This window comes from Balaenoptera borealis (assembly GCF_965194805.1).
Source record: "Balaenoptera borealis genome assembly, chromosome: 6".
NCBI classification, from domain to species: domain Eukaryota; kingdom Metazoa; phylum Chordata; class Mammalia; order Artiodactyla; family Balaenopteridae; genus Balaenoptera; species Balaenoptera borealis.
In genome coordinates, this window is record NC_138863.1 from 69,926,190 (window position 1) to 69,952,330 (window position 26,141).

General features: G+C 35.8%; 1 protein-coding gene across 5 annotated transcripts in view; it reads left to right on the top strand.

Annotated features, from left to right (window-relative positions):
* FAP (fibroblast activation protein alpha) overlaps positions 1 to 26,141 on the top strand; it is a 78,799-nt gene that overhangs the window by 10,031 nt on the left and 42,627 nt on the right. For all 5 annotated transcript variants that reach the window (XR_014245548.1, XR_014245549.1, XM_082395289.1 and 2 more), the window contains 8 exons: positions 13,860 to 13,958; positions 14,921 to 15,015; positions 15,930 to 16,004; positions 17,542 to 17,594; positions 20,929 to 21,001; positions 21,708 to 21,828; positions 22,729 to 22,883; positions 24,905 to 25,008. Coding sequence is in view for 3 of the 5 variants with exons in the window: in XM_082395289.1 (XP_082251415.1) it covers positions 13,860 to 13,958; positions 14,921 to 15,015; positions 15,930 to 16,004; positions 17,542 to 17,594; positions 20,929 to 21,001; positions 21,708 to 21,828; positions 22,729 to 22,883; positions 24,905 to 25,008 (775 nt within the window). In the remaining 2 variants the exon portion in view is untranslated. The remainder of the gene's footprint in view (positions 1 to 13,859; positions 13,959 to 14,920; positions 15,016 to 15,929; positions 16,005 to 17,541; positions 17,595 to 20,928; positions 21,002 to 21,707; positions 21,829 to 22,728; positions 22,884 to 24,904; positions 25,009 to 26,141) is intronic.

Here is a 26,141-nt window from a genome sequence, read left to right on the forward strand (position 1 = left end):
ATTTATTTATTTATTATAAGTTTTTTTGAAGTAATTTAATATTTATTTATTTATTTATTTAAGGCTGCATTGGGTTTTCTTCGCTGCGCGTGGGCTTTCTCTGGTTGCAGCGAGCGGGGGTTACTCTTCCTTGTGGTGCGAGGGCTTCTCATTGCGGTGGCTTCTCTTGTTGCGGAGCACGGGCTCTAGGCACGCAGGCTTCAGTATTTGTGGCTCGCGGGCTCTAGAGTGCAGGCTCAGTAGTTGTGGCACACGGGCTTAGTTGCTCCACGGCATGTGGGATCTTCCCGGACCAGGGATTGAACCCGTGTCCCCTGCATTGGCAGGCAGATTCTTAACCACTGCACCGCCAGGGAAGTCCCAGATGAAATTTTAGTACTCTTTCAGCAACAGAAAATCATAAAAAAGCTGAGAACTATTTTTTTCCATAATACCATTCTTTTTCTATTCTAAATTTGCTGAAGAACTTATCAGAATGTCACTTAAGTAAATTGTACAGGGGACTATTCATTTATCTACTTTCCTGAGCAGGACCAGGGTTGAAACTCTTCTTGCCTCGAGTCAGTGGTCCAGGCAGCCCTGATGTGAAGTGTGCCCTGATGGCTTCCCTCTTTTCTCCTCACACCCTGCTCCTCAGCCATCCCCAGTGTGGAACTTCAGGTCCAGTTCTCAGTCTCACATCTGCCCAGTGGCTGGTGAGGGAGGATCTGAGGTGGCAAGGCAGGAGAAGGGAAGGAGAAAGGGGAAGGAAGAATGGAAAATTCAGAGCCAAATAAGCTTCTCTTTAGCCTTCTTTTCACACTTCATCAGAAATCCGATTACCTCACATTTGCCTTAAGTGCCCTCGTATTCCTAACCCAGGATTTACGTGCTAGCATAAGAACAGTCTTCCTTTGAGAAACTTAAAGACCCTCTTATGAAACACTCATTCATTTATTGATATATTAACAAATGAAGTCCCACTAGTTAGTCCCACTCAACTAATTGAGTTCCACCTGCCCATCATTGTGCTAGTTGGGGAAACAAAGGTACTGCAATTTAGACTTTCCTCTGAAAGCATGGTAAGAACCCAGTATGGATGCTCAGTCATCACCACCAATATGAGATCAGGAGTTCACTTAGACCACTGGCTCACTTAAACCACTGAGTCTAAGTGAAAGAAGAAGAGAGAGGGGCTTTTCCAAGGAGGGAGCAGGTCCCAGGAACACCAATCTCTGGATTAAAAGAGCTTTGGAGGAATTAGGCAGGATTTTAGGAACAAATAGGGCAATGGAATGGTGAAATGAGAACAATTCGTTTAGCTCACTCACATAATAATAAAAATAACAGGCAACTTTGTTTGGAACTGCCAAGTTTTCCCATTCTTATTTTCACCAAATGGGAAACACATATGAGTTTCCACCCCTTAGACCCAGGCCGTCCTCCTTGGCCTCAGCCTACTCCTTCAACCGATTCTCTTTCTCTTCTCCTAGCTCTATTTTTTCTCTTGAGATTCTTCTTCCCAAGCATCACTCCTCTTCCTGTGTAGAGATGCAACCAAACCAAGAGTGGAAACTAAGCTCTTCACCTTTTCCTCATTTTCGCCAACCCCAAGGATAAACACAGGACTTTTTGTTTCAAGAGATATACAGAGGTGACAAAACAAAAACCAAACAAACAAAAAACTAGAATTGGAAAGTAACAGAAGCTACAGAATTTTGCAAGTAAATTCTATATGGCCTTGCTTCATGATTTATAGTTTCTGAATTCCTGGACCTTTGTGAAAGGAATTGTGGGAGCTATCTGCACTTTTCTTGATTTCTACTGAGTATAGAGTTCCCTACATGGTGATAAGCAAGCACTCAATAAAGCAAGCACTCAATAAACACTAACAATTTTTTTCTAAGATTTCTAACATTTTGTAGTAGCTTAATAAATGGTAGCTACCATTTTATTGTGCTCTCCATCCTAGCACACAAAGATGGCAACTAGGCCTTCTGTGTGATGTATTTTGATTTCAACAATGCTCTTCTTAAGTCTGAGAGTAGGGAGTACTTATCCCTGGGCAGCATCCCTGTTCCTATCCCCCACCTCCTTGGATCAAAAACAAATATTTTTTCAGAAATTTTGTGTGCAAGGCCCTCATAAAGGATACTGGCAGCTCTGAGGCAAAAGCAAGATTGAAGAAAGGAAGAGATATGATAAAGGAAGCTGAGGTGAGTGAGGGTGCAGAATAAGACTGAGTGAGAGAGAAAGAAGAGGGAGATTATGTAGTGTGGAGAAATCCAAGTTCTCCTGGGCAGAGCCTCTAGTACCTGCTGTGAAAGGAGAACCATCGTTAGCCTAGCCTCAGATCTCCCTGAAGTCCTCCTGTCTACCTTTGCACACTTTTTCTTTTATTGTTTTTTTTCGTTGTTGTTGTTGGTGGTGGTTTTGGCCTGCAGTGGTTTATACAAATTTGTATTAGTTGTCAACTTTTTAAAATCAGAAGATTTCACATAAAAATGTACACTTTTGGCTTCTTTTTAAATATTAGATCTGGCAACATTGGCCCAAGGTAATAGTCGGCTGAGAAGCAGTGGTCTTTAGATTGACAATGAATTCTCCAGTTTGCTACATACCCCACTAGAAAATAGAAAACAGACAATACTTTCTATTTTATTTACACAAGGTACCATATTCACTTACAACATCTGCTTGACTCCTATAAACACTTGGATTTTTAACCTTTGGACTGAAGAAGCTATAGTATTCTTCCTGAGATTAAAAATAGCAATCTACTGAATATGAAAACACAGAGATTAGCATCCCTAGTTATCCATATCCACAATGCCCAGTCCACTGTGCTCCTGGATACTTTGGTTATTTGTTCAACGAATTATTTATTGAGCACCTTCTAAATACCAGGCACAGGTATAAGGAATGAATGGCAAGGTCTCTGGCCTTAGGAAAGGACAATCTGATAATAAACAAGTAAATAAGTGAATTAATAGAGTATTTCAAATTCGTAGCAGTGCTACAGAAAACAACTGGAGTGGAGGCTGTGTTAGACATCTAGGGCTGCCATGACAAAATATCACAGACGGGGTGGCTTAAACAACAGAAATTTATATTCTCACAGTTCTGGAGGCTGGAAGTCCAAGATCAAGGTATAGTCAGGTTTAGTTTTTCTGGAGGCTTCTCTCCTTGGCTTGTAGATGGCTGCCTTCTTGTTTTGTCCTCATATGGCTTTTCCTCTGTGCATGTGCACTCCTGGTGTCTCTTCCTCTTCCAATAAGGGCACCACCAGTTCTATCAGAGTAGAGCTCCACCATTATGGTCTTATGTAATCTTAATTACCTTGTTAAAGGACCTATCTACAAATACAGTTCCATTGAGGGTTAGAGCTTCAGTTTATGTATTTTGGGGGGGCACAATTCAGTTCATAACAGAAGTGGTCAAGGAAGGCTTCTCTGAGATGATATTTGAGCCAAGACCTTAAGGACGGAAGGATGCAAGCTGGGGGCTAGACCCTCAATGCAGAGGGGAAAGAAGATACAAAGGCTCTGAAGCAGGAAAGTATATTTGGGAAGTTCAGGGAATCAGAAGGAGATTGATAGCTGTGAGGCCAAAATTACATAAACAAATGAACACAGGAAAATACATATATACATATGTACTTATGACTGTACACACATATATAAAATTTATAGTGATTGCTTACTTAGGTAAGTAATACCTTATATAATTTATTTCAGAAGATATCTGAAGTCACAGATGATTTAGACAGAATATAAATCAATATTTTATAAGAATAAATATCATTTAGAATGTCTATATTTTAGGCAGAAACCATTGTTATTATTATTATCATTATTGTTACTATTACTACTATTATAACCTCAACAATCACTTTTTATAAAATAAGATATTTGTGAGACCAAATTATCATCAAAGGAGATGTGAATATGTTTTTAAGGCTTAAAATTTTCCCAGTATCAACATTCAGAACTGTGAAACAGATTCCCTCAAATATCTTAAGAGTTTTAAGCTTATTTATTCACTGTTCTTTTGGAGGAAATATGGGGAAGCCTAAAGTGCTGAGGAAAAGTTTCAGAAAGTTCATGGACATAACAGAGCTTTTGAGTTGAGTGTAAACAACTCAACCTTGCAGATTATATTTCTCTACTTTGCACTTGGATTTTAAAATCACAGATGATGAATCTTGGGAAATTCTTTGAGTTTTGTCAAATTCTAAATAATTTAGAAAATAATCCAAGTCTTTGCATGACTCCCATTATGCAGAGGAGTTTACCTGTCTCTGATTTCCAAAGCGAATTGTTACAACTTACACAAGAATATCTAGTCATATATAGACCTTGAGAAAAACATGTTCTAAAGCTCAAATAGGGGAGGTAGAATCAAGGCTAAAGGTTCTTAAGAACCAGAGACAGTCAAACTGAGCCTTAAAATCTAGCAACATGTTAGGCATAAATTAAAATAATATTTCCATGGGATAATCAATACTAATCAGTCTTTTACTTACTTATTGGTTATTATATAGAGAGCAAAGAATTTATTTTTCATTTCAGTATCCTTGTGAATTAACAAAAATTATGTAGTAAAAACAGAATAATTTACAATCTTTATTAACCTTTATTCCTGCTAATAATAAAAAAAATAGGGTTGCTTAGTATCTAAATTAAAATTTTTTCAAACTGATTATGGTTTTTATACTTGGTAGAAAAACTGATATGATAGGACTCAAAGGAACAGGATAGAAAGACTGTCAAAAAATCAGATAACTTAGAAGAAAAGAACAAATTTCTAGAAAGATACAAACTACCACAATTCACTCAAGAATAAATAGAAAACCTGAATAGAACTATAACAACTGAAGAAATTGATTTAGTGATTTTTAACTTCCTACAAAGAAAACCCAAAGCACAGCTGACTTCACTGGTAAACTCTACCAAACTTTTTAAGAATTATTACCAATCCTTCACAAACTCTTCCAAAAACTAAAGGAGAACACTTCTCAACTCATGCTGTAAGGCCAGTGTTGCTGTGATACCAAAAATATTCAAAAACATTACAAGAAAAGAAGTTACAGACCAATAGTAGTTACAGACCAATATTTATTATGAATATAAATGGAAAAACCCTCAACATAATACTAACAAGACAAATCCAGCAATGTATAAAAAGGACTATTCACCAAGACCAAGTGAGATTTATCCCAAGAATGCAAGGTTTAATATCCAAAAATCAATTGCTATAATAAGCTATATTAATAGAAAAAAGGACAAACACTACATGGTCATTTCAATAGACACAGAAGAAGTATTTAACAAAACTGAGCACCCTCTCATTGTAAAAACACTCAGCAGACTAGAAATAGGAGGAATTTCCTCTATCTGATAAAGGGCATCCACAAAAACCTCACAGCTAACATCCCACTGGTGAAAGATTCAGTGCTCTTCCCCTAAGATCAAGAACAAGACAGCATGCTTGCTCTTACTTCTGTTTAATATTTTATTGGTGGTTGTAACCAGGGCAATTAGATAAGGAAAAGAAATAAAAAGTATCCAGACTGGAAAGGAAAAAGTAAAACTATCTCTATTTGCAGATGACATTGTTTATAGAAAATCCTAAGGAACTCACTAAAAAATATTGGGACTAATAAACAAGTTGAGAAAATTTGCAAAACACAAGATCAATATATAAAAAATCAATTGGATTTCTATACATTACCAATAAACAATACAAAAAAGATATAAATAAATGGAAAGAGATCCTATATTTATAGATCAGAAAACAGTATGTTTAAGATGGCAATACTCCCCAAATTTATCTGCAGATTAAATGCAATCCCTATCCAAATCCCAGATGACTTTTTTTTTTTTTGCAGAAATTGACAAGCCGATTCCAAAATTTGTATGGAAATACAAGGGATCCATAATAGCTATATTGAAAATGAAGAACAAAGTTGGAGGAATCACACTTCCTTATTTCAAAACTTACTACAAAGCTTACATACATAATCAAAACCGTGTGATACTGGCATAAGGATAGACATATAGGGACTTCCCTGGTGGCGCAGTGGTTAAGAATCCACCTGCCAGCGCAGGGAACACAGGTTTGAGCCCTGGTCTGGGAAGATCCCACATGCCGCGGAGCAACTAAGCCTGTGCACCACAACTACTGAGCCTGCGCTCCAGAGCCCGCGAGCCACAACTACTGAGCTCGCGTATCACAACTACTGAAACCCATGCGCCTAGAGCCCGTGCTCTGCAACAAGAGAAGCCCCCACTCGCCGCAACTAGAGAAAGCCTGAGCGTAGCAACAAAAACCCAACACAGCCAAAAATAAATAAATAAATTAATTAATTAATTTTTAAAAAAGGATAGACATATAGATCAATCAAATATAACTGAGAGCCCAGAAATAAGTGTAAAAGCCTTACATTTATGGTTAACTGATTTTCAATAAGGATGCCATAGCAATTTAATGGAGAAAGTCTTTTCAACAAATGGACAACTGGATATCAACATGCAAAAAATGATGTTGGACCCACTTCCTCACACCATACGTAAAAGTTAACTCAAAATGTATCAAAGACCTAAATGTAAGAGCTAAAACTATAAAACACTTAAAAACAAAACCTAGGAATAAATCTTCTTGTCCTTGGATTAGGCAGTGGTTTCTTAGATACGACCCAATGCACAAGCAACAAAGGAAAAAATACATAAATTGGGCTTCTTTGAAATTTAACACTTCGGTTGCAAAGGCTATCATCAAGGAAGTGAAAAGACTACCCACAAAATGGGGGGGAAATGTTTGCACATACATACATCTGATATGTGACTTGCATCCAGAACATATTTTTTAAAAACTCTTACAAATCAATAATAAAAGGTAAATAAGCAAATTCAAAAAATGGACAAAAGATAGACATTTCCCCCAAAGAAGATATAAAAGTGACCAATAAGCTCATGAAAAGAGACTCAACATCATTAGTCATCAGGAAAATGTAAGTCAAAACCACAATGAAATACTAGGAATGAAATTACAGGTGTAGCAAATAGGTATCCATTACAGCCTACCTAGTGAGAAATGGCTTGGCCTTGGAGGTTCAGTAGAAGTGCAGAGAGTTGAGAGAGATTTTGGAGATAGAATTGTCAAACCTGGGTGCTGGACAAAGACAGTAAAAGAAGAGGGAGGTCAAGGAAAACTCCCAGGTATTTGAATTGAGGAACTACATGGACGATAGTTGCATTGACTTGGAGAAACCTGGAGGGACAGCATGGAATTCCTTTTTTCTTAGCTTTAGACATGCTGATTTTTTTAAATTAATTTTTATCAGAGTATAGTTGCTTTACAATGTTGTGTTAGTTTTGCTGTACAGCAACATGAATCAGTTATACATATACATCTATCCACTCTTTTTTAGATTTCCTTCCATTTAGGTCACCAGAGAGCACTGAGTAGAATTCCCTGTGCTATACAGTAGGTTCTCATTAGTTACCTATTAGACATACTGATTTTGAAGTGCCTGTGAGATATGCAGGTGGAGGTGTTAAAGAGGAAGTTTAATATATCGTCTGGATCTCAGAGAAGAAATCCAGTGAGGGGTGAGGGGTGGCAGTGGGGGTGGGTGTGAGCCAGCTAAGAATATGTGATAGAAACCCTGGGAGAATTAAATGGTAGAGGAAGGTGACACTTTCTGAGGTCCCAAGTAAAACTAATATAAGCCACACCACAATTTAAAGCAGAGATTAGAGGAAGATGAGCTGGCAAAGGAGACTGAGTGGGCCTTCAGATATAGATGAGGTTTATTTTCATCTTCAGGGTCACCAAAATATTTGGCATTTACTACCATGTTCTTGTGCATTATGTTGACCATACCCTATGACCTTTACTGCTTCAGAGATCACGAAAAAAATAGCCCTAATTAACATAGCACAACAATAACATAATACACAAAATGAACTTAAACCTGACAATACCTTTGAATAACATATGTTGATCAGTGTCATCTGTAGAGAGAACCATGGGAAATTCTTTCAGAACTGAGAGCTACTACATTCTTCAGTGAGACATTGAAAGCTTATAGCGACCTCTTTGCTTTGACAAAACTCAAATTGTCTCATTTTCTCTTAACGTTCATTTTGAGGTATAATTATTCAACCCCCCTTGTGTGTTGCTTGGTTCTGGACCTTATTTTTGTGTTTGTTTTGTCTTGTTTTATTACACGTATGCTTTCACTTTAAATCAAAAGGTAGTGGTAAAGTGCCCAGTCTCTAAAATTAGATGGAGCTGGATTTAAACCCCAGCTCTGTTATGTATTAGGCAAGTTACTTCAACTCTCTAATTTCCATTTCCTAATCTGTAAAACGGTGTTAATAATAGTACTTAAAGAGTTGCTGTGAGTATTTCACGAGACCATGCATGCAGAGTGCTTGGTACTTATTAGAACTTGGTCAATTATAACACTTATTACTGGTCTAAAGCTACCTCAGTTCCATTTTTTTCAAAGTTGTCAGTCTTTGCCCAAATATAATATTAGTTTTAAATAGTTTATTTCCCAACCAAGTATCTCCGACATTTGCCCCTGTGGTGCTCACTCCAAAAACAAACGTGAGCTGACGCAATGGCTGGAGACATTGCCTATTTGAGGACAGCATCTTTGCAGAGCCAGCAGAGAGACAGGTGCAGTGTGCCTGGGAGCCCATGTCACTGTCGTTGAGGTGGCCTCATAAGCATCAGTTCCAAAACAAGTATGAAAGTGAGAACAAAAACACCTACCAGCCGTTCGTGTGCGCACTTAATAAACCATATTTTCTCATTTAATTTATGATGAATATTAGAGCTGACATCAGATGTCTCTGTTCTGATACTTATTTGCAATTTTTTTAGGACTAGAAAATTAAATGGCAGAAATAGAAATAGAACCCTAATAAAGAATAAATGCAAAGTTTTAAGAAAGAATTAGGAGAAGAGTGAATCATTATTTACTTGGGAATCATTTCTGTGAATTGTCATTTCTTGGATTCATAATTGAAATTATTTCCAGCTGTGCTTTAAAACGTTGAAAATGCAAATAATTAAGCTATAGTAAATCGGAGTGTTTTGCAGTGTATAAATAACTGTGCTAAAGATGGGCCAAATTGACTATAGGGGCACTATCAAGAATTAAGTGTTAAGTGAGTGTCAGTTACGTATGGAAGAGAGAGATGCTCTCAGAATTCTTTTCTACTTCTGCTCAGCTACTTAGAGTTTAAAAATTATAGATGCCAAAACTAAACTTCCAAAATAATCAAAAGATTATAATTCAACATTAAAACATTATTTGGAAAAAGGCATGAAAATCCACGTATTCATTCAGTAATTATTAGTGGAATACTTTTCAGGTGACTAGAACTTGTTTAGTGTGATTGATGCCATAGAGATGCATTTTATACTGATTCACACAGAAACACACACACACATGCATACATACACACACACACACATTCAAAACACTAGAAAACAATAACCCCTTCCCCTACCAGTGCTTTCCCTGTTATCTTGTTTAAATCTAATCTGGGGCAGAATCAGTCCCTTTGCCCTTTCTCCACTGCTCAAGGATCAGCGGAGGGAATGTACCTAAAGAAGAGTCCATCTAGGCAATGAGCAAGAGGACTGACTAGGGACATAAACATTACAGGCGACCATTAACATTCCTTGAAAGCCATGATTAACATTAGCTGTGGGGAGTCTGCCCATGAAGCGTGAATTGCTCTGCAGGCCTGACCCATCCACCTACCAGGGGTTTATAAGCAAGGAGCAATTCCACCGACAGGCACAGGAGAACATTGAACCAAGTACAATAGATTCAGTGAAATCACTAAATTTGGATTCTTTGCAGAAGAATCACCTGTGGGGCTTGGTAAAAACTGAAACTCAGGGCCTTATCCCCAGAGATTCTGAATCAGTAGATTTGAGATAAGGACTAGGAAGCTTGCTTTTCAAACAAGCACTCCAGCTAACTCCACGGACAAAATTTTGATACATATTTAAATGATGGCATGTCCAGGTAGAATTATACATGAAATTTACAACATGGATAGGAGGATAAAGAGTAAGGGCAGGTGTATCTTTGGGGGAGAATTAGTGAAAACAAACTAAAATAAAATCTGTCCAGCTGATTTATTTTTTCATTCAACAAATATTTATCATGCTTCCACTGTATGCCGAGCACTGTCCTGGCTGGTACAAAGAACCAGAACTTGGATTGGAAATTCTAAGTACATGTCTTATAACCCTTAATATGTGACCTAAAGCATCGTCGTAGAGCAGATACATTACTCTATTGCATTTATGAACATGTGGTCATTTTCAGCAGGAAGAAAAGAATGCCTAATTTAAATTCTCCCCATTTGATACGGTATCACTCTGAGTCCAGCCTGACGCCAGGATAATCACACCTTCTGAGCCCATGTGAGGTTAGGAATAATCACCTACCCCAAATCTGTGCCACAAGCCTATTTCCGCATAAACACAGCTGGCTCTTCTAGATGTGTTCTGTATATGCCCTTATCACTTCATTGGTGCTGGTGGGGCTTATTATCATTACAGTAATTAGTAGTACAATTAATATATATTTAAATTGCTTTATAGATATTGAGTTATAATATGACATATGTTAAGTTCTCTATATAGATCATTGGTATTTATAGCTACTATGCACCCATTTAAAATAAATGACTAACTGGGAAGTAATATAATCTCATGTAACTTTTGAGGATAATCTAAATTAGAGGTGAAAAAGAGTAAATAACTAACCCTTGAAATCTTTTTGGGAAATCTGATAAGGATCAGCATGATTATTAATGTTAAAAGAGGAAAATGAGTAGGAATTTTTAAAATAATTTGAAACTCTTGTTTTTTATAAATTTTATTTATCCGTATGTGGGATATTAGTACTAACCCTATTTATGATCATAATTGGACTATTTCACTTATGGAGCCCTAGGATGACCAAGATGTTCTAAGTATAACTGATGAATTCCATTATATTAGAATAAAAGTTAACCTTAATTATATATACTAATAGCTTAATCTGAAACTGCATTACCCATACTGTGATTTTAGTAGATATTAAAAAAAAAAGTCCCAGTGGTCAAATTAGTTTGAGAAACAATGATCAAAAATATTTATTTGGAGACTACTGATAAGCTATGACAAAAACAAAAGCTAACATTTATTGACTGCCAAGCATAGAGCTAAACGTTTCAGTTGAATTAGCTCACTTAATTTAACCTTCTATAAAAATGAAGATTAATTATAGCTAAGAATTTCTCAATTAAACATAATTGCAAGTAAGGAAAATTATATGCAAGGATACTTAAGTAGGAAAATCTGTTATATAAGTCATTAGCCATAATCAAACCATTATTTATGGTAGACAAAAAAAGATATCACCAAGATTATATTCATTTATTGAATTAATATTGAAAAAAGTTTAAAGAAAAACAATTACCTAGTTTCTTGGTATTCACAATAAAGGAATTCTGTAAATTAAAATTTTTTTCATCTATATGTTCAGGGTTGTGAGGATACAAATTAAATATATCTCAAAAGGAAAATAATTTCCATTGTAAATAGTGTTAGAATTTCCCCTTGACTATATTAGAAACAGATAGCAATTTACTCTTAAGAGAGTTAAATAAAATTGAATTAAAATACTTAGCAATTATACTAATGCTGTTGCAGTAAAATGGTAGTATTTTTTTCATAGAATGGGAATTATAAAATCAGTGGTATGAATTTTGCACAAGACCATTTAATTAAATAGAAGCACTTTCATTATGAATAATTGTATGGCATGTACAACCTTACTTAGGATGCAAAGAACCTGTACAAAGATGATTATTAGAATAATCTAATGTTATTAAGTATTTAGTGCCTCGTTGCATAGGGGTTCATCAGCCATTTATGTTCTTATAGCTACCAGGATAATTTTTAGTAAATTAAGAAAATAACTCATGGTCCTAATCAAAAGTATGGAGCATACATACATCAGTGTGAATCAGTTAAAACTGCAGAAGATGCTATTATCCAGTTAGTCAATTCGACCTTATCACATGGCAGTACATTTATGTGACTATAAGGTTAACAGAGCATGTTGTGTCTCAAATTTCAAAACCTAATGTAGTAAAATTGGAAGGTATTATCAGCATTTTCTAGTCCAGTCCTTTATATTATAGATGAGCAAGCTGTGATGCCAGAGATTAACTTATAAAGTCATATAGGAAATTAGTAGTAGAACCATTCTGTAAAGAAGAGGGCACAAATCTCATCCATCCACCCATCAATCCTTCATTTCATGTATTCATTCATTCAACAAGTATTTATTAAATGCCTATTATGTGCTAGACACTAGGGATGTGGTGGTGAGCAAAACTTAGACATGGTCTCTGGCCTTATGGACTGTTTTGAGAATACAGTGGGAGGTGAAGAAATATGAATAAAATAATCACTCAAATACATACAAGATTACAAACCAAGACAAATGTTCTTATAAAAGGGAACCTGGTCTATGGTAATGTATAACAAGGGGACCAGACCTAAACCAGGGGATCAGGAAGGGCTTCCCAGAGAAAGTGGCACTTATATTAAGCACTAAAGGCTGAAGAGAAGTTATAAGGAGAAGGGAGAGGGTGGGAAGAGGTTCAGTAGCCCTGGAGAAAGAAATTAGTATTTGAGAAACTGAAAGTCCAGGATGTTTGGAGTCTACAAAGTAGTGAGAGTGGGGCAAGAAGGGGCTGGAGAGGTAGACCATTCCAGACCAGCTAGGGCCTATAGTCCAGACTAACATTTTTGGTCTTTATCTTAAGAGTCATAGAAAGCTGTGGAAGTGTTTAGCAGGAAGATATAAATTTAAGCTCATCTTTGACAGTTTTATTTTTACATGAACAAATACCAGATTCATATATGCTATTCAAGGTATAGGACACTTTTCTAAGTTTTGGTTCTGTAAGTGATGGCCTGGAGAAGGGGTAAGGTGGGAGGGGTGGAGAACAGGAATATGGATTGAAGAAGGATTGGAAGTTGGTTGCCACAGTTTCTGGTATATCTGACTGTTTCAGGGCTCTATAATGAATTTGTTCTGATAATGGAAATCACGTTTGAAACAAAATTGTTTTGGAGGGTTCAAATACAGGTGAAATTTGCTTGTGGTTTGTGAGCTACTTTAGGTTAGTTTTTATATGGAAAACCTCTACTCTTGGAATTTCCAGATCATTTGTATAGATGATGTGGTTTTCTTTTCTTCTGGTCCATTTTCTCTTTATAAAAACCCCTAGCCAGGATAAGAAATTATCTACTTTCATTAATGCCTCTCTTGAGATGTCTGAAGGTAAGGATTCTGGATGATGTCATCTGACCAATTGGGATGCTAAAATATATCACTGATAAATCAGTAGAAATCCAAGCCAAGCATATGTGAGGAACTACAATGAACTGCTTAAAAGGCTAAGTTTTTAGTCAAACCTGCATGGCCTGCAATCCCAGCTTTTCAAGACCTAGAGTTATTGGAACCTCATCTCATCTTCCTTCTTAAAAACCTCTGAAAATTCTTCACTGTCTGAAGAATAATGTCCCTGCTGCTCAGCATGGTCCCCTTCACACTCCTCGAGATTTTCCCGCCAGTGTTCCTTTCCAGGCAACCAAACTACTTCTCTAAGCCTCATTAGTTTGTCTATCAAAAAGGAAATAATACTCAGAGCTATTAAGACAAGAGTTAAACAAGGATTTAGCAATGGCAGATCTTTTCATTATATGAGGAATAACAGATGAGAGACGTTTGAGTTATTCATCTTCTTTTAAGTAATAATATGTTTCCTCCTCCCCCAAAGTTCATAAATCTGAAGGAATTACAACAAGAGCACTCACACTGAAGGATATTTTAAATGGGACATTTTCTTATAAAACATTTTTTCCAAACTGGATTTCAGGTAAGTGAATTATTCCTTTACCTTTCGGGGTTTTTTTAAATGTATGATTTTTGGTTTTTATTTTTATTGCCAACAATTCTCTATGGTAACATAAGCCATCTTAGTTGAAATGGATAAAATCAGCAATGATTTAGATAAGTCAAGTGGCCAACAAACCATTTTTTCACAGAACTATTTAGACAGGGTTTGCCCAATAGTAATGATGCCAAAACAGTAGTAGCTTTAGCAGAACAGTAAAATCTGAGAATGCATTGTTAGAATAAGCTGATTATATGATATAGCTTTTCAGAATGGGAAATAAGCACCTATTTAGAAGAAGTCATGAGAATTTTACCAAAAGAAAAATTGCATTGTTAATCTAGATAATCTGAGAAATGAACAAATCCTAACTTGAAGACAAATACTTTAAGGTTCATAAAATTGATATTTACATATAGTTTTTCAAAATAGTATGTTGTCAAATGAGTCTAATCAAACAAGTGGTAAGAGCAACTAAATTGTTTATATTATATATAATTTATATCTAAAGTGCCACTAAATAAAATGGAATATTTTCATTTTCTCTTTAGAAAATAAAAGCATATAAAATAGGTTTTAAACTAAGTCGAACACAGCCTAAATGGAATATATATTTTTTTATTGCAGAAGAAACATACAATTTTAAACTGGTTTATTCTCTTTGTAACACAGAGAAAATCCAAATTTACTCCTAAGCACCCTGAACTGGTTAGAATAAGGCTCCTACTAGCAAATATGGCATTTTTGTGTAATGTAGAAAAACAACCCTTTCCTCCCTTCCACCATCAACTTACTATCATATTTTAAATTTGACAAGGCGATATGTACCAGACAGAGAGGAAAAAGAAAGTCAGTATGTGAAATGAGAGAGGTTTCTCTTTGTTATAAATGTATTTCCTGTTAAGGGAGCTCATTTCAAGTTTTGTTTTCCTTCTTGTTTCAAGGACAAGAATATCTTCGTCAATCTACAGATAATAATATAGTATTTTATAATATTGAAACAGGAGAATCATACACTATTTTGAGTAATGCCACCATGGTATGTATCCTCCATCATCTTCCTCCTCAGAAACCTCTGCCCAAAGAACAGAGTCCGAACACTGAGCACCTGATCTGGACCCAACCTGCCTTCTCAGCTCCATCCCCCACCACAGTTATCTTCCCATTCTCTTTTCTAGTCACACTAGATTACTGTCCTTGCCTGCTCAAATCACCTAGCATTTTTCTTCCTCTGTGGAACAGGTATCCTATGAGATAAAATGTACAAACTCAGTTCTTAGAGTCAGGCAAACTGAGGTTCAAATCCTGGCTCTGTCATTTACTAGTTATGGAGCCTTGGGTAAGATTCCACATTATTCCATCCTCACCATGCCTCAGGTTCTTCCTCTGTAAAGTAGGAATAATAATACTTCTTTGGGTTAGTATAAGAATTAAATGAAGTAACATTTGAAAGTGCTTAGGACAGTACCTAATAAAGGCTCAGTGACTGGTCCTATGATACATAGGCACATGTTCTTCTGTCCTCCTGGACTCTCAGACCTCCTACTTTCTCTACCTTCAAGAGCCTGGTAATCGTTTAGAGTCAAGCTCAGCTGATATTTCTCCTTCTCTGTGCAACAAACCATCTTATCATTTGCATTCAGTCACTTGCTATTTAACGCTTTGGCAATGCTATATCTCTTTTATAAAATTTTCTGAATTGTAATGTTATTTGTTTAGAAGTTTACTATTATAAGCTTCTTGAAATCACAAAGTATATCCTATTTATCACATCCTCATCCCCTAATGTGTAGTAAATTTCTTTGTATACAGTAGGTACTACTTAAACTTTTAAAACATTGCTTTGAATGTATATGTGGGAGTATATCGATGATACAATATTCTTGTAGAACTACAAATTTATATGGCTCTGTTATTTTTTCTGTATTCTAATCAACTTCTTCATAATTTCAGAAAAGTGTGAATGCTTCAAATTATGGTTTATCACCTGATCGACAATTTGCATATCTAGAAAGTGATTATTCAAAGGTATTGACTATTTAATTTGGGTTTATCTGATTGTATCTCCTACTAGCCCACAGATTGGTTTATAAAAGTAAGAGGAAGCAAGGGTCTATCTTTATCTCTAAATATTCAAGAAATTGATGCAATTCTAGCTGAGCCCCCAAAGCATAGCAGAAACATATACAAATAATTCAGAATTTGACATTCTTGTCTGGTTATCATCAAGTAGTAGAAACTACTTTCATCTTAAGGGAAAAACTTATTTTGGGGGCACTGATATTCATCAGAAAAAAGTTATTTGGTATCATAAATCATTAGTCAATTCTCACATATTTTAACCTTGTTGATATTTATTATTATTGAAAATGGAAAAATCAAGATATACCTTATTTAATTCACTTGCTTTTTAAGGAACCTCTGTACTGTTCTCCATAGTGGCTGTATCAATTCACATTCCCACCAACAGTGCAAGAGGGTTCCCTTTTCTCCACAGTCAGTATATTAATATATATATATATATATATATATATATATATATATATATAAATTAACCCTGGTAGCCTAGTGTAGGAGAATCCCACATAGCTGGACTATTTAGCCTTACTTAATTTCCCCCTCCTGAATGAAGTTGTGGATGGAAGATAATCACCTTATTTTTTCTACTTATGCTGGTAAAAGGGAAGAAGAATTTACTATCAAATTCAACGTCTAATAGTTACTCTTAGATCAAGAACCTTTTGTTTTAACTGCCATTTTTCATATTCTACTTGAGATGCAAAGCTCCCTTAATACACAGAATGAAAAGTCAAGCTTGCCCCTCCCCCATTGTTCAGACAGCTGATTATTTTCCAACGGACCAGGTCTTGGTCACCTGCAATCTTCAGAAAGATATGTTTCAATCCACTGGAGCTTCTTTGCCAAAAGTTTGAAAGCCCTTTAGGAAACAAAATCCAGAATAATACTTGCTTTATTCACTAACCACAGCACAAATAAACTTAATGAGAAACGAGCAGTTTTTTTCTGGAGGAATTATACGCTATATAGCTCTTATTTATTTTTTCAGTCTCTACTATTTTAAAAAACTATGCTCAAAGAAAAGCAAGCATTTTGCAACAAAACTATATGTCGAATAACTTCTCTTCACCCAATTTTAAAGGGTTATTATCATAATAATTACCCAGGTGCAGGGTAATGTTTATGGGACTTGGAAATTATAGTGGTTTTACTTCAATCAAGGTAAAGCATAAAGGGAACATTTTTTAGGGTAGAGTGTGTCAGAGAAAAGCTTTTTATGTTAAGAAATGTCTTTGGATATGCTTTTTATGGAGTGAGGGTTGAATCACTGCTGAGATTAGTTCTGGAATTTGGACGAACAGCACAAAAGTCCCCAGTAAAACTCTTTAAATGAGACTCATTTAGAATTGAAACATGTCTTTCCTAGTGCCTTGTGAAAATAGTCCTTTTATAATTCTGAAGCTTGAATTGAGTGACCTATGATTATACATTATTGACCTGAGCTTTTTAAGAATCATGATTTGTCTTTGCCTCTTCTTCCTGACAGCTTTGGAGATACTCTTACACAGCAACGTATCACATCTACCATCTTACAAATGGGTAAAACTTCATGTCTTTTTATTAACACTACTTAAGTCTCATATAGAGACTTTTTCACTCCAGACTCTGATTTGAGATTAAGACTGCGTTCTCTTGTTTCTGGTCTTAATTTCTTACTTCTTTACAATATATGTATACCTATACAACTTAAGAAATTCAAAGAAATACTCCTTTGGAATATTCACCTCTTTTTATTTGACTAATATCTTACATTTTTATACACTCTATAGTTTTACTTTTCCTACTTTTGAACACCAAATTATAAATATATAATTTATAAAAATACACATATTTATAAAAGTACCAAAAATGCATGGGAATGATACACAATGTTGGGGAGAGGGGGCTCCTTCATTGGAAGGAAGCAGAAGGGAGGGAGATGCAGCATTTAATTTAAATTTAATTAATTTTAAACGAATTGTTTTTTAAAATGTAAAATGATAATATCTTTTAAATTTAGATGCTAAATTGTCATCTATTATATTATTTTCTTTATCTTTATGTTTAATTATTTGAAATATTTACAGTTTAAAAGAAAAAAAATTAAATGAATGAGTAGGTAGGCAAAGAGCTGAGGGAGAGAATTCCTGGCAGAAAGAACAACATGTAAAGGCCCAAAGGGAAACGAAAGCACGAAGTGTTTGGCAAACTCAAAGTAGGTCAGTTGAGTTGAAATTGGAGGAGGGCATGCTTACTAGTAGGAGGTGGTGTAAGTTTGGGAAGGAGTTGAGGCCAGAAATCATGGGCCAAATAATAATGAGGAAACCATTAAGAAGAGTTTAGATCTCATTCTGATGACAATAGGGAATCACTGAACGGTTTTAAATGGGAAATGACATGATCAGATTTGCACTTTAGAAAAATCTTTCTGACTAAGTATGGACAATGAATTGGTTAAATTACTCATCTTAATGTGATATCCTATTTGCTGTTATATAAAAGTGAAAATAATTGTATGGCTTGAAGAGGTACTGAAAAATCTTATGGTCTATTTCTCCTTTTGTCTAGTAAGAACACAAAAATTTAAAAAAACTTTATCTTTCTACTTCTTTTAAATGTTCAGAAAAGAATAACTCTGATCTTCTTAAACTGTCAAATTAAGAAATAGGAACTGCTATGTAACGTAGACTCTAAATCCATCTAATGCACTCTGAGTCTTTTTCTCTATATCCACATTGTTACCAAATTCAAGAAGTGTTTATTGAGCACTTACTATGTGAAAAGCATATGTGGGGAGACACAAATGAGCTTGAGGTGCCAACCCTATTCTCAAGAAACATTTAGACTAGTGAAGTGGAAACCTTACTCTTTCAGTAGAATTTCTTAAGGCTTTAATCATTTCTTTGTTTTTCTTTTAATCATTTTGAAATTCTCCACATCCTACCTATGTTGAGGTTCACCAAATTAAACAGCACTCCAAAAGGAGATGACAATACTAATATTTCAATCATGGTTTGTATAAGCTTTATGGCCTAGAATCATTTTAAATATTTAGCTTTTGTACAGTGAATTTAATCAAACCACTATTTTGTTTGTTTTTTTCTTGCACAACTATCTAATTTGCCAGACTGGTTTTTTATCAGGTAAATATACCATAATTTAAGGAGTGAAGAATGACAAATTTGTTGAGATTCAAGGCAAGACTGAATATCACTCATTCCAAGTCTTCTATGTGCCTCCAAAAGGTTTATAAAAAATCTACCATAGAGAAAATGAAGATAATTCTGATTTCAAGCAAGGGAAGGATTACTGAGGGGATGACAGCCTTTGTAAAGCACGCTCCTCCGCTTTCTCTCATACTGTAAAACACAGACAATGGCAGCTGTGGTGACCTGCCTGCCACGAAGAAACTGTGCACTGAGATTTTCAGCTTGGTGCTGTCTGCATGCTTGCATAGATGATTCCTTGGTATATGGAAACCTAAGGCAGTGTTACAATGTCAAAGGTAATGTGGACACTGGTTTGAGAGAGAATTGTAAACCAGGGATGAATGTCTTCTCTTCTGGGACATTCTTTTGCCTGTGCCCTCATATGTTGATCTGTTCCAGACTTCCCAGGGGCCTGGTGCTCATAAACTGCCCTCCAGCAATCAGGATTCCCACTGCAGCACCAATAGTCTCCTTCCTCCGGGGCCATCACTCTTTCTCCAATCAAAGCTGATCTGTCTAGTGCCATTTCCCTCATTGGTCGCTAGGCCTCATACTTCATGACCTAATAAGTTAAATCAAGGTAATGTGTGTTGCAAGTCTTCACAGGTGTCCAAAATTTAGAAGAATGGGAAAAGTAGAAATATCAAGCATATGTTAGGTCCAAGTTGGAGAGATTTTTTTTGGAGGGGGGAGACAAGGAGTCTTCCTTCAGGCTCCTCACATTATACTTTGGAGGCAGGTCTTGTTTTGCATCTCCACAAAAGCATTCTTGATGAAACTATTCATACAGTCTTCAAGAAAATAATAGTCAAAACTTAAGCACGGCATCCTACAACTCTTTAACACTTATAAAAATCTGAACACATTCTTGCCGTAGAACTGTAGAAACTCCACAGTGCAAGTCAGTCGATTGAGTATTTGCAGGGCAACTCTAAGCATCAAAGTGAGATTTTTGGTCAATAATATATTTGAAATTTCCCCATGGGTGGAGTGGAGGACTTTCAAGCTTAAGGCATACTGCCCAGTATATGATCTGTTTTTTCAGTTTAGCTTGAGATCAGATGTTCCTTTCCTTTTCTGATTTCAAGTCAGATCCCTGGGGAGATTGTCAAATGGCATCTTATTTTCAAAAATTTGAAATGCATATGCATTCACAGAGATGGCGGTTGTGAATGAAAATGTGGAAGAGTACATATTAAACTTCAGCACAATTATAGAATTTCAGAGCTGGAAGGCACTTCAGCAACCATCTCAGCCTGGTGTGTACACATTTTACAGTCCTGAGGGTTAAAAGGCTTGAGTTTAATGAGGGGTCTTCCAAGAGCTAGCAATATGATGTTTAAAAAGTCATATCATTTCTCTAACCTCAAGTTTACTTTCCATAAGATGAGGGGGGTTCCATTAGGTAATTTCTGGAGGTATTCCCACTTTTTCAGTCTATAACCCTTTAATCCACTCACCTCAATATAAAAGGTCAGAAGTTAAATGACCTGTAAGTAACTAGTGAAGAATTCCAACTACTACCCCATGTCCTCTGTCCCATGTTGTCACATTTTTTCCATTAGGTTTGAAGAAGCAGAAACGATGATGCTTTATGTTTATTGTTTGTTTATTTTTTCTTTTTATACCTGTTATTTGCATTGAACAGCAAAGTGTATTTATTTATTTTCTTTCTTTTCTTCTAGAGAGTTTATAAGAAGAAATGAGCTTCCTCGTCCAATTCAGTATTTATGCTGGTCGCCTGTTGGGAGTAAATTAGTAAATGTTTAAATTATAGAAGTGTTTAATCATTCAAATAAAAGAGGAGCCATTTGATTTTGGCCTTTGTTAAATTTCCATGCCTGAAAGAAAAAAAAAAATACATTTATGACTATTTTAAGTGGTTAAAAACGGGAAGAGTTTTGATAAATTGAAACCCATCTGAGAATTCCGTAAAATCTCAAGCTCATGGATAGACTTCTTTAAATATCGCAGTCAAAAACTTTATCCTTATACTCAGCCAGAATGCGTTGTGCCAGAAAGCTCAGGAAAAATATGGTTTTCACAAGTTTCCCAGACTAGCTTCAGACAACATGAAATTTTGTCCAAGCTCTTATTTAAGCACTCTAAATAAAGATTAGATCTGGCTAGCTATTAATATTCAGAGATTTATTTGACTTTCTGTCAATATACACAATTATTTATTTAGGTAATAAAGGCAACGAATATAATAGTAGGCTTTATTCTCTATTTAATATATAGACTTTAAAATCATAATTTTTATGTTATGTTAAAAATCATAATGTTAATGTAAGTTCGTTGGGGTTTCTTGACCTATTAAAATGATATCTTAGTTATGAAGCTTTTTGCATCTGGATTAGCACTCTTTTTAAAAGTATTAGGTGAATAATTAACACAAATATGCAGGTTTTATTGTATTTCTTATGAAATTTCTCCTTGTTAACTAACTTACCACCACTTCTAGGCATATGTCTATCAAAACAATGTCTATCTGAAACAAAGACCAGAAGACCCACCTTTTCAAATAACATATAATGGAAAAGAAAATAAAATATTTAATGGAATCCCAGACTGGGTTTATGAAGGTACGCTGTATTCTTTTTTTACTGCTGCCGTTAGGCTTTTAATTGAAAATAATCGCACACGTTTAGTAACGTTTAGATGAGTGGTATGTTACTGAGATGAATGGTGGCATTTCTGAAAGCTGTTATCAGGTTATGAACAGGACGTGCAAATTCTGAAAGAACAAAATCTTGTCATCTGACTTGTAGAATTTATTTTCATGAGCATTATAAAGTAGTAGTAATAATTTATATTCCAAGAAGTATATGGTCCTTAGATGCTGTGTTAGTACATTTTCTCGGGTTTGTTTTTTTCTTGCAAAATAAACCTTTTTTCCAAAACTAAACAACTGTCTGTATTATTTTGCAGGAAAATATTCTCGGTTCTTGATGCGTTCATGAATTTTGTCCTCTTTCTGGGTCATGTAGTATCTAGGAATTAACTGGACTTTAAAAGGTCTTCTAGTCCTTGCCTTTATTAAAAATGTATATAACTGAATTAACTGGTTTTTTAAAAAATATTCCCAGGAGAGAAAGTCAACTTTCAAATTTATGTCACTCTGTAGTATAAGTACAGTTCTCCTTGTTTTGGCTACTTTAGATGACTGTAAAAATCAGAAGCGGCCCCAAAAGGGAAAATTAATTATTGTTGAGATGTTTACTATTTATTTTAAAAATTACATTTCTGATTAATGTCAATTCCCCAGAAGACTAATTGATGTTTGATATGGGGTATTAAGTTAAACTATTCCTCTAAACCTAGATCATTTATCTTTTGATAACCAAAGCATGGCATATGTCACATCCACATTAAATAAATTATTTCAGTTAATAAATGGCTATATACAATGTATTTTGAAGTATTTATGATGATTTTAACAGTACACTGTCATAGTAATTAATATGGTAGTATTTATTTTTCAGAGGAAATGCTTGCTACAAAATATGCTCTCTGGTGGTCTCCTAATGGAAAATTTTTGGCATATGCAGAATTTAATGATACAGAGATACCAGTTATTGCCTATTCCTATTATGGCGATGAACAATATCCTAGAACAATAAATATTCCATACCCAAAGGTATGTGGAATACTTTTAGCAGATGCTTCCATTTCCCTGGTGTCAAAATGAGCAACCAATACCATGAATAGAGGTGGGATCAACAAGTTTGGAGAGCTTCTTATCCTTGTGCATTGTAAGGCAAACATTGTACTGTGCTCTATTATTTATGTGGACATCTGTTGCTTTGGACATCTGGTTGGGCTGGATGAAGTAGTCTTTGCAAAATCCATTGCAGAGTCTTTGAAAAACATATGGTCTAGATCATGGAGGAAAAACAAGCTTAACTTAATTTTAATTTTTTTCATATTTCATGCTCCAAATTCGGGTAAAGTTCTGTTTTGCAATTCCCTCTTGAATTCTCATGTAAATTCAAAGTTGAATGAGAAATTAAAATGTTGAATGTGGTGTTCCTGTCGGGTCGAAGTAAGCCTGAGTTATGGTCTTTTCTGGACATACATGGTAGGTTAAGTTTATGAGCCTAAGTCCTTCTTTGAGGGAATTAGACATGGTATAAGCCCTAAGTTTCTCATATAAACATACTAGAATCCTTAGCTTACATACTTCACATGCAGTCCCATGTCTCAAGAGAGTCAACCTGTATGCAAAAGAAGAATGGCCAGGTCACGGTGGAGAAACGTCGTATCCTAATTTAATTTAGACAGGAAATCTGAAAGGGCATCAAATCATAAATTCTCCTCTTGCACAAGGAGTGGAAGTGATTTTAGAATTTAGCTCTTTGTTCTTAAGTCACTATTGTTTTCCCTTGCCAAGGGGAACACTGTCATAGATGGAGCCAATGGGTCCCTATATGTGACAAAGACAGGATGGATATGCACACACACAAGTGGATTCCAAAGCAAGTCAAAGTGGCCATAGCGAGAGAAATAGAAATTCCAGATAGTCTAAAATCTATGTTAAAAGTCTTTTGAGAAAAGGCAATGGGTAGGAGATGAGTGCTTAGGTAAGAGACCCCTCAGGGGTTGTATATAAAGTCTGAAAGCTGAGATGTTTGGAAGTGAGAGGTATGATACTTGGAACCCAAAAGATGTAAAAGAACTTGGATCTTTAGAAGGTTGTAGGGTGCAGGAAGAGATGAAGAAATCCAGAACTGAGTAGTAACTCACACTGACAGAGAAGTCAGGACCCAAATTCTCATGTTTCTTTGAAGGCTGAAGTTGCTGAAACATCTGACATTGAACTGAGAAGTGAGACAACTCAAAAGAAGCAGAAAGCCCCACCTAAACCTCAGAGTGAAACAGGAAGGTGTGAGGAGAGCCTGGACAATTTCTTAGATAAAGCCAAACAGCATGGAGCCATTTATGGCTATATATCTAAATTTTGTGGATTTAAATTGTTTGACAATTATAAGATTCTCTTTTTCTGTGGTAAAATAACAGAACTCTAAGAAGATGTCTGGGCATGAACTATACTGTCATGTAAATCTAGGGCATATACTAGCACGTAAAGCACAAAGCAAGAACAGCGTAAATCCCATGACACTTTATTCTGAGGTGGAATTTTCCTAATTTGGGAGTATTGATAGCAGTAATAATGTAACCAGCTAGTAGACTGTCTGGTAATTGTCCTAGACCAAATTACAGGGTAAAAGCAAAAGGTATCTTTCATGATCTATTCTTTCCCCTCCCTTCCCAAAATCAATCCCCCTCAGCACTCCCCTTGGCACATGAAGAAATATTATTATAATTATCCTAATAACAATAATAATGGGAAATATCTGTCTTAAAAGTCAGAAAAGAGAATATCACTTATGGAACTGCATTTTTATAGCCCAAATATTGTTCCCTATGAATCAAAGCTCCCTCATTGATCACTTAGAATATGTGTTTTCACTCTGGTTGCACAATATTTGTAATTGCACTGCAGTGAAATTCGTGGTCATGTTCTAATTAGAATGCTTTCAACAATAATATACCTAACATTGTTAGCTTATAAAAATATACCTAAATTCCTAAACTGTCTTTAAAATGTTGGTGATAATTAGAATTTTATGAGCTTATATATCTCCATTTTCTTCACAGGCTGGAGCTAAGAACCCCATTGTTCGGATCTTTATTGTTGATGGCACTTATCCTGAGCACGTAGGTCCCAGAGAAGTGCCAGTTCCAGCAATGATAGCCTCAAGGTATATTAATCTCTGTTGCTTCCCACTTTTCAAACTGAATTTTAACACTGAAATTTCTTCATCAAGGTTTACATTTCTTTTCTAATGAGTTTATGATGTATATGCTACAGCAAAAATAAATAAATACACAAAATTAGCATGCCCAGCTAAATATATAACAAAAACTGAAATTCACAAATAAGTTTCTTAAATTGATTTGAAAATATTAGCCCTTTTCACACGTGTAAAGATGACCATGGTGGTCAGTCTAAGTGCTACTTCTGGATGTGTGAGTGTAAGCTAGAGACAAACAGAGAGATAGTAAAATTCGTATATACCCTCACCCTGGCTTCTTTCAAGTCTGACCTACTTTCTCCCAGGGTTTGTAGATCATGCTTATCACACGTGTATGACAAACAGGAGAAGATACACCAACCCTCTCCAACTATTAGCGTTTTTCACTAGGATGCAGTCTATTTGAAACGGTCTGGTTGTAGAATTATCTGTTTTGGGATTAACTGCAGGCAGACGGGGACAGAAGCATTCTCATTTCCCCAGCATGGTGCCCTATGTACATCTTGTCTGATTAGTCCTGGTCATTCAGGTTGAAGTGGGTAAAGGGGAGGGGTCCCCAAGCCCTGCCTGGTGGTCCTCCTTACCCCTTCCCACACCCTATCAGGCCAAGGCTTGACTCCTCTCCCCCTGCCTCAGGAAGGAAAGTCAGCCGGGGCCAGATGATTGATCACTAATAGGAAAAAAACTTCATCAGAGGCCTCTGCTGGGCTTTGCCAAGATGAATCCACTCTCAGATAATCAAAAATGGCTTTAATTTTTTAAATTATCCATTATTCCCCACCCTAATCTAGTTGATGAAAACTTGACTGAATACATCTGGTTTTTTATGTGTCATTCTCCTTAGGATGCAAGCAGAATGATAGGAAGAGCATCATGTAAGGAGTCATGAGGCTTGTTTAAGCATCTGTAAAATACTAACAATACAATAGCAATAGCTAACATTTTTTTTTTTTTTAGTACATTTATTTTTATTTATTTATTTATTTTTGGCTGTGTTGGGTCTTCGTTTCTGTGCGAGGGCTTTCTCCAGTTGTGGCAAGCGGGGGCCACTCTTCATCGCGGTGCGCGGGCCTCTCACT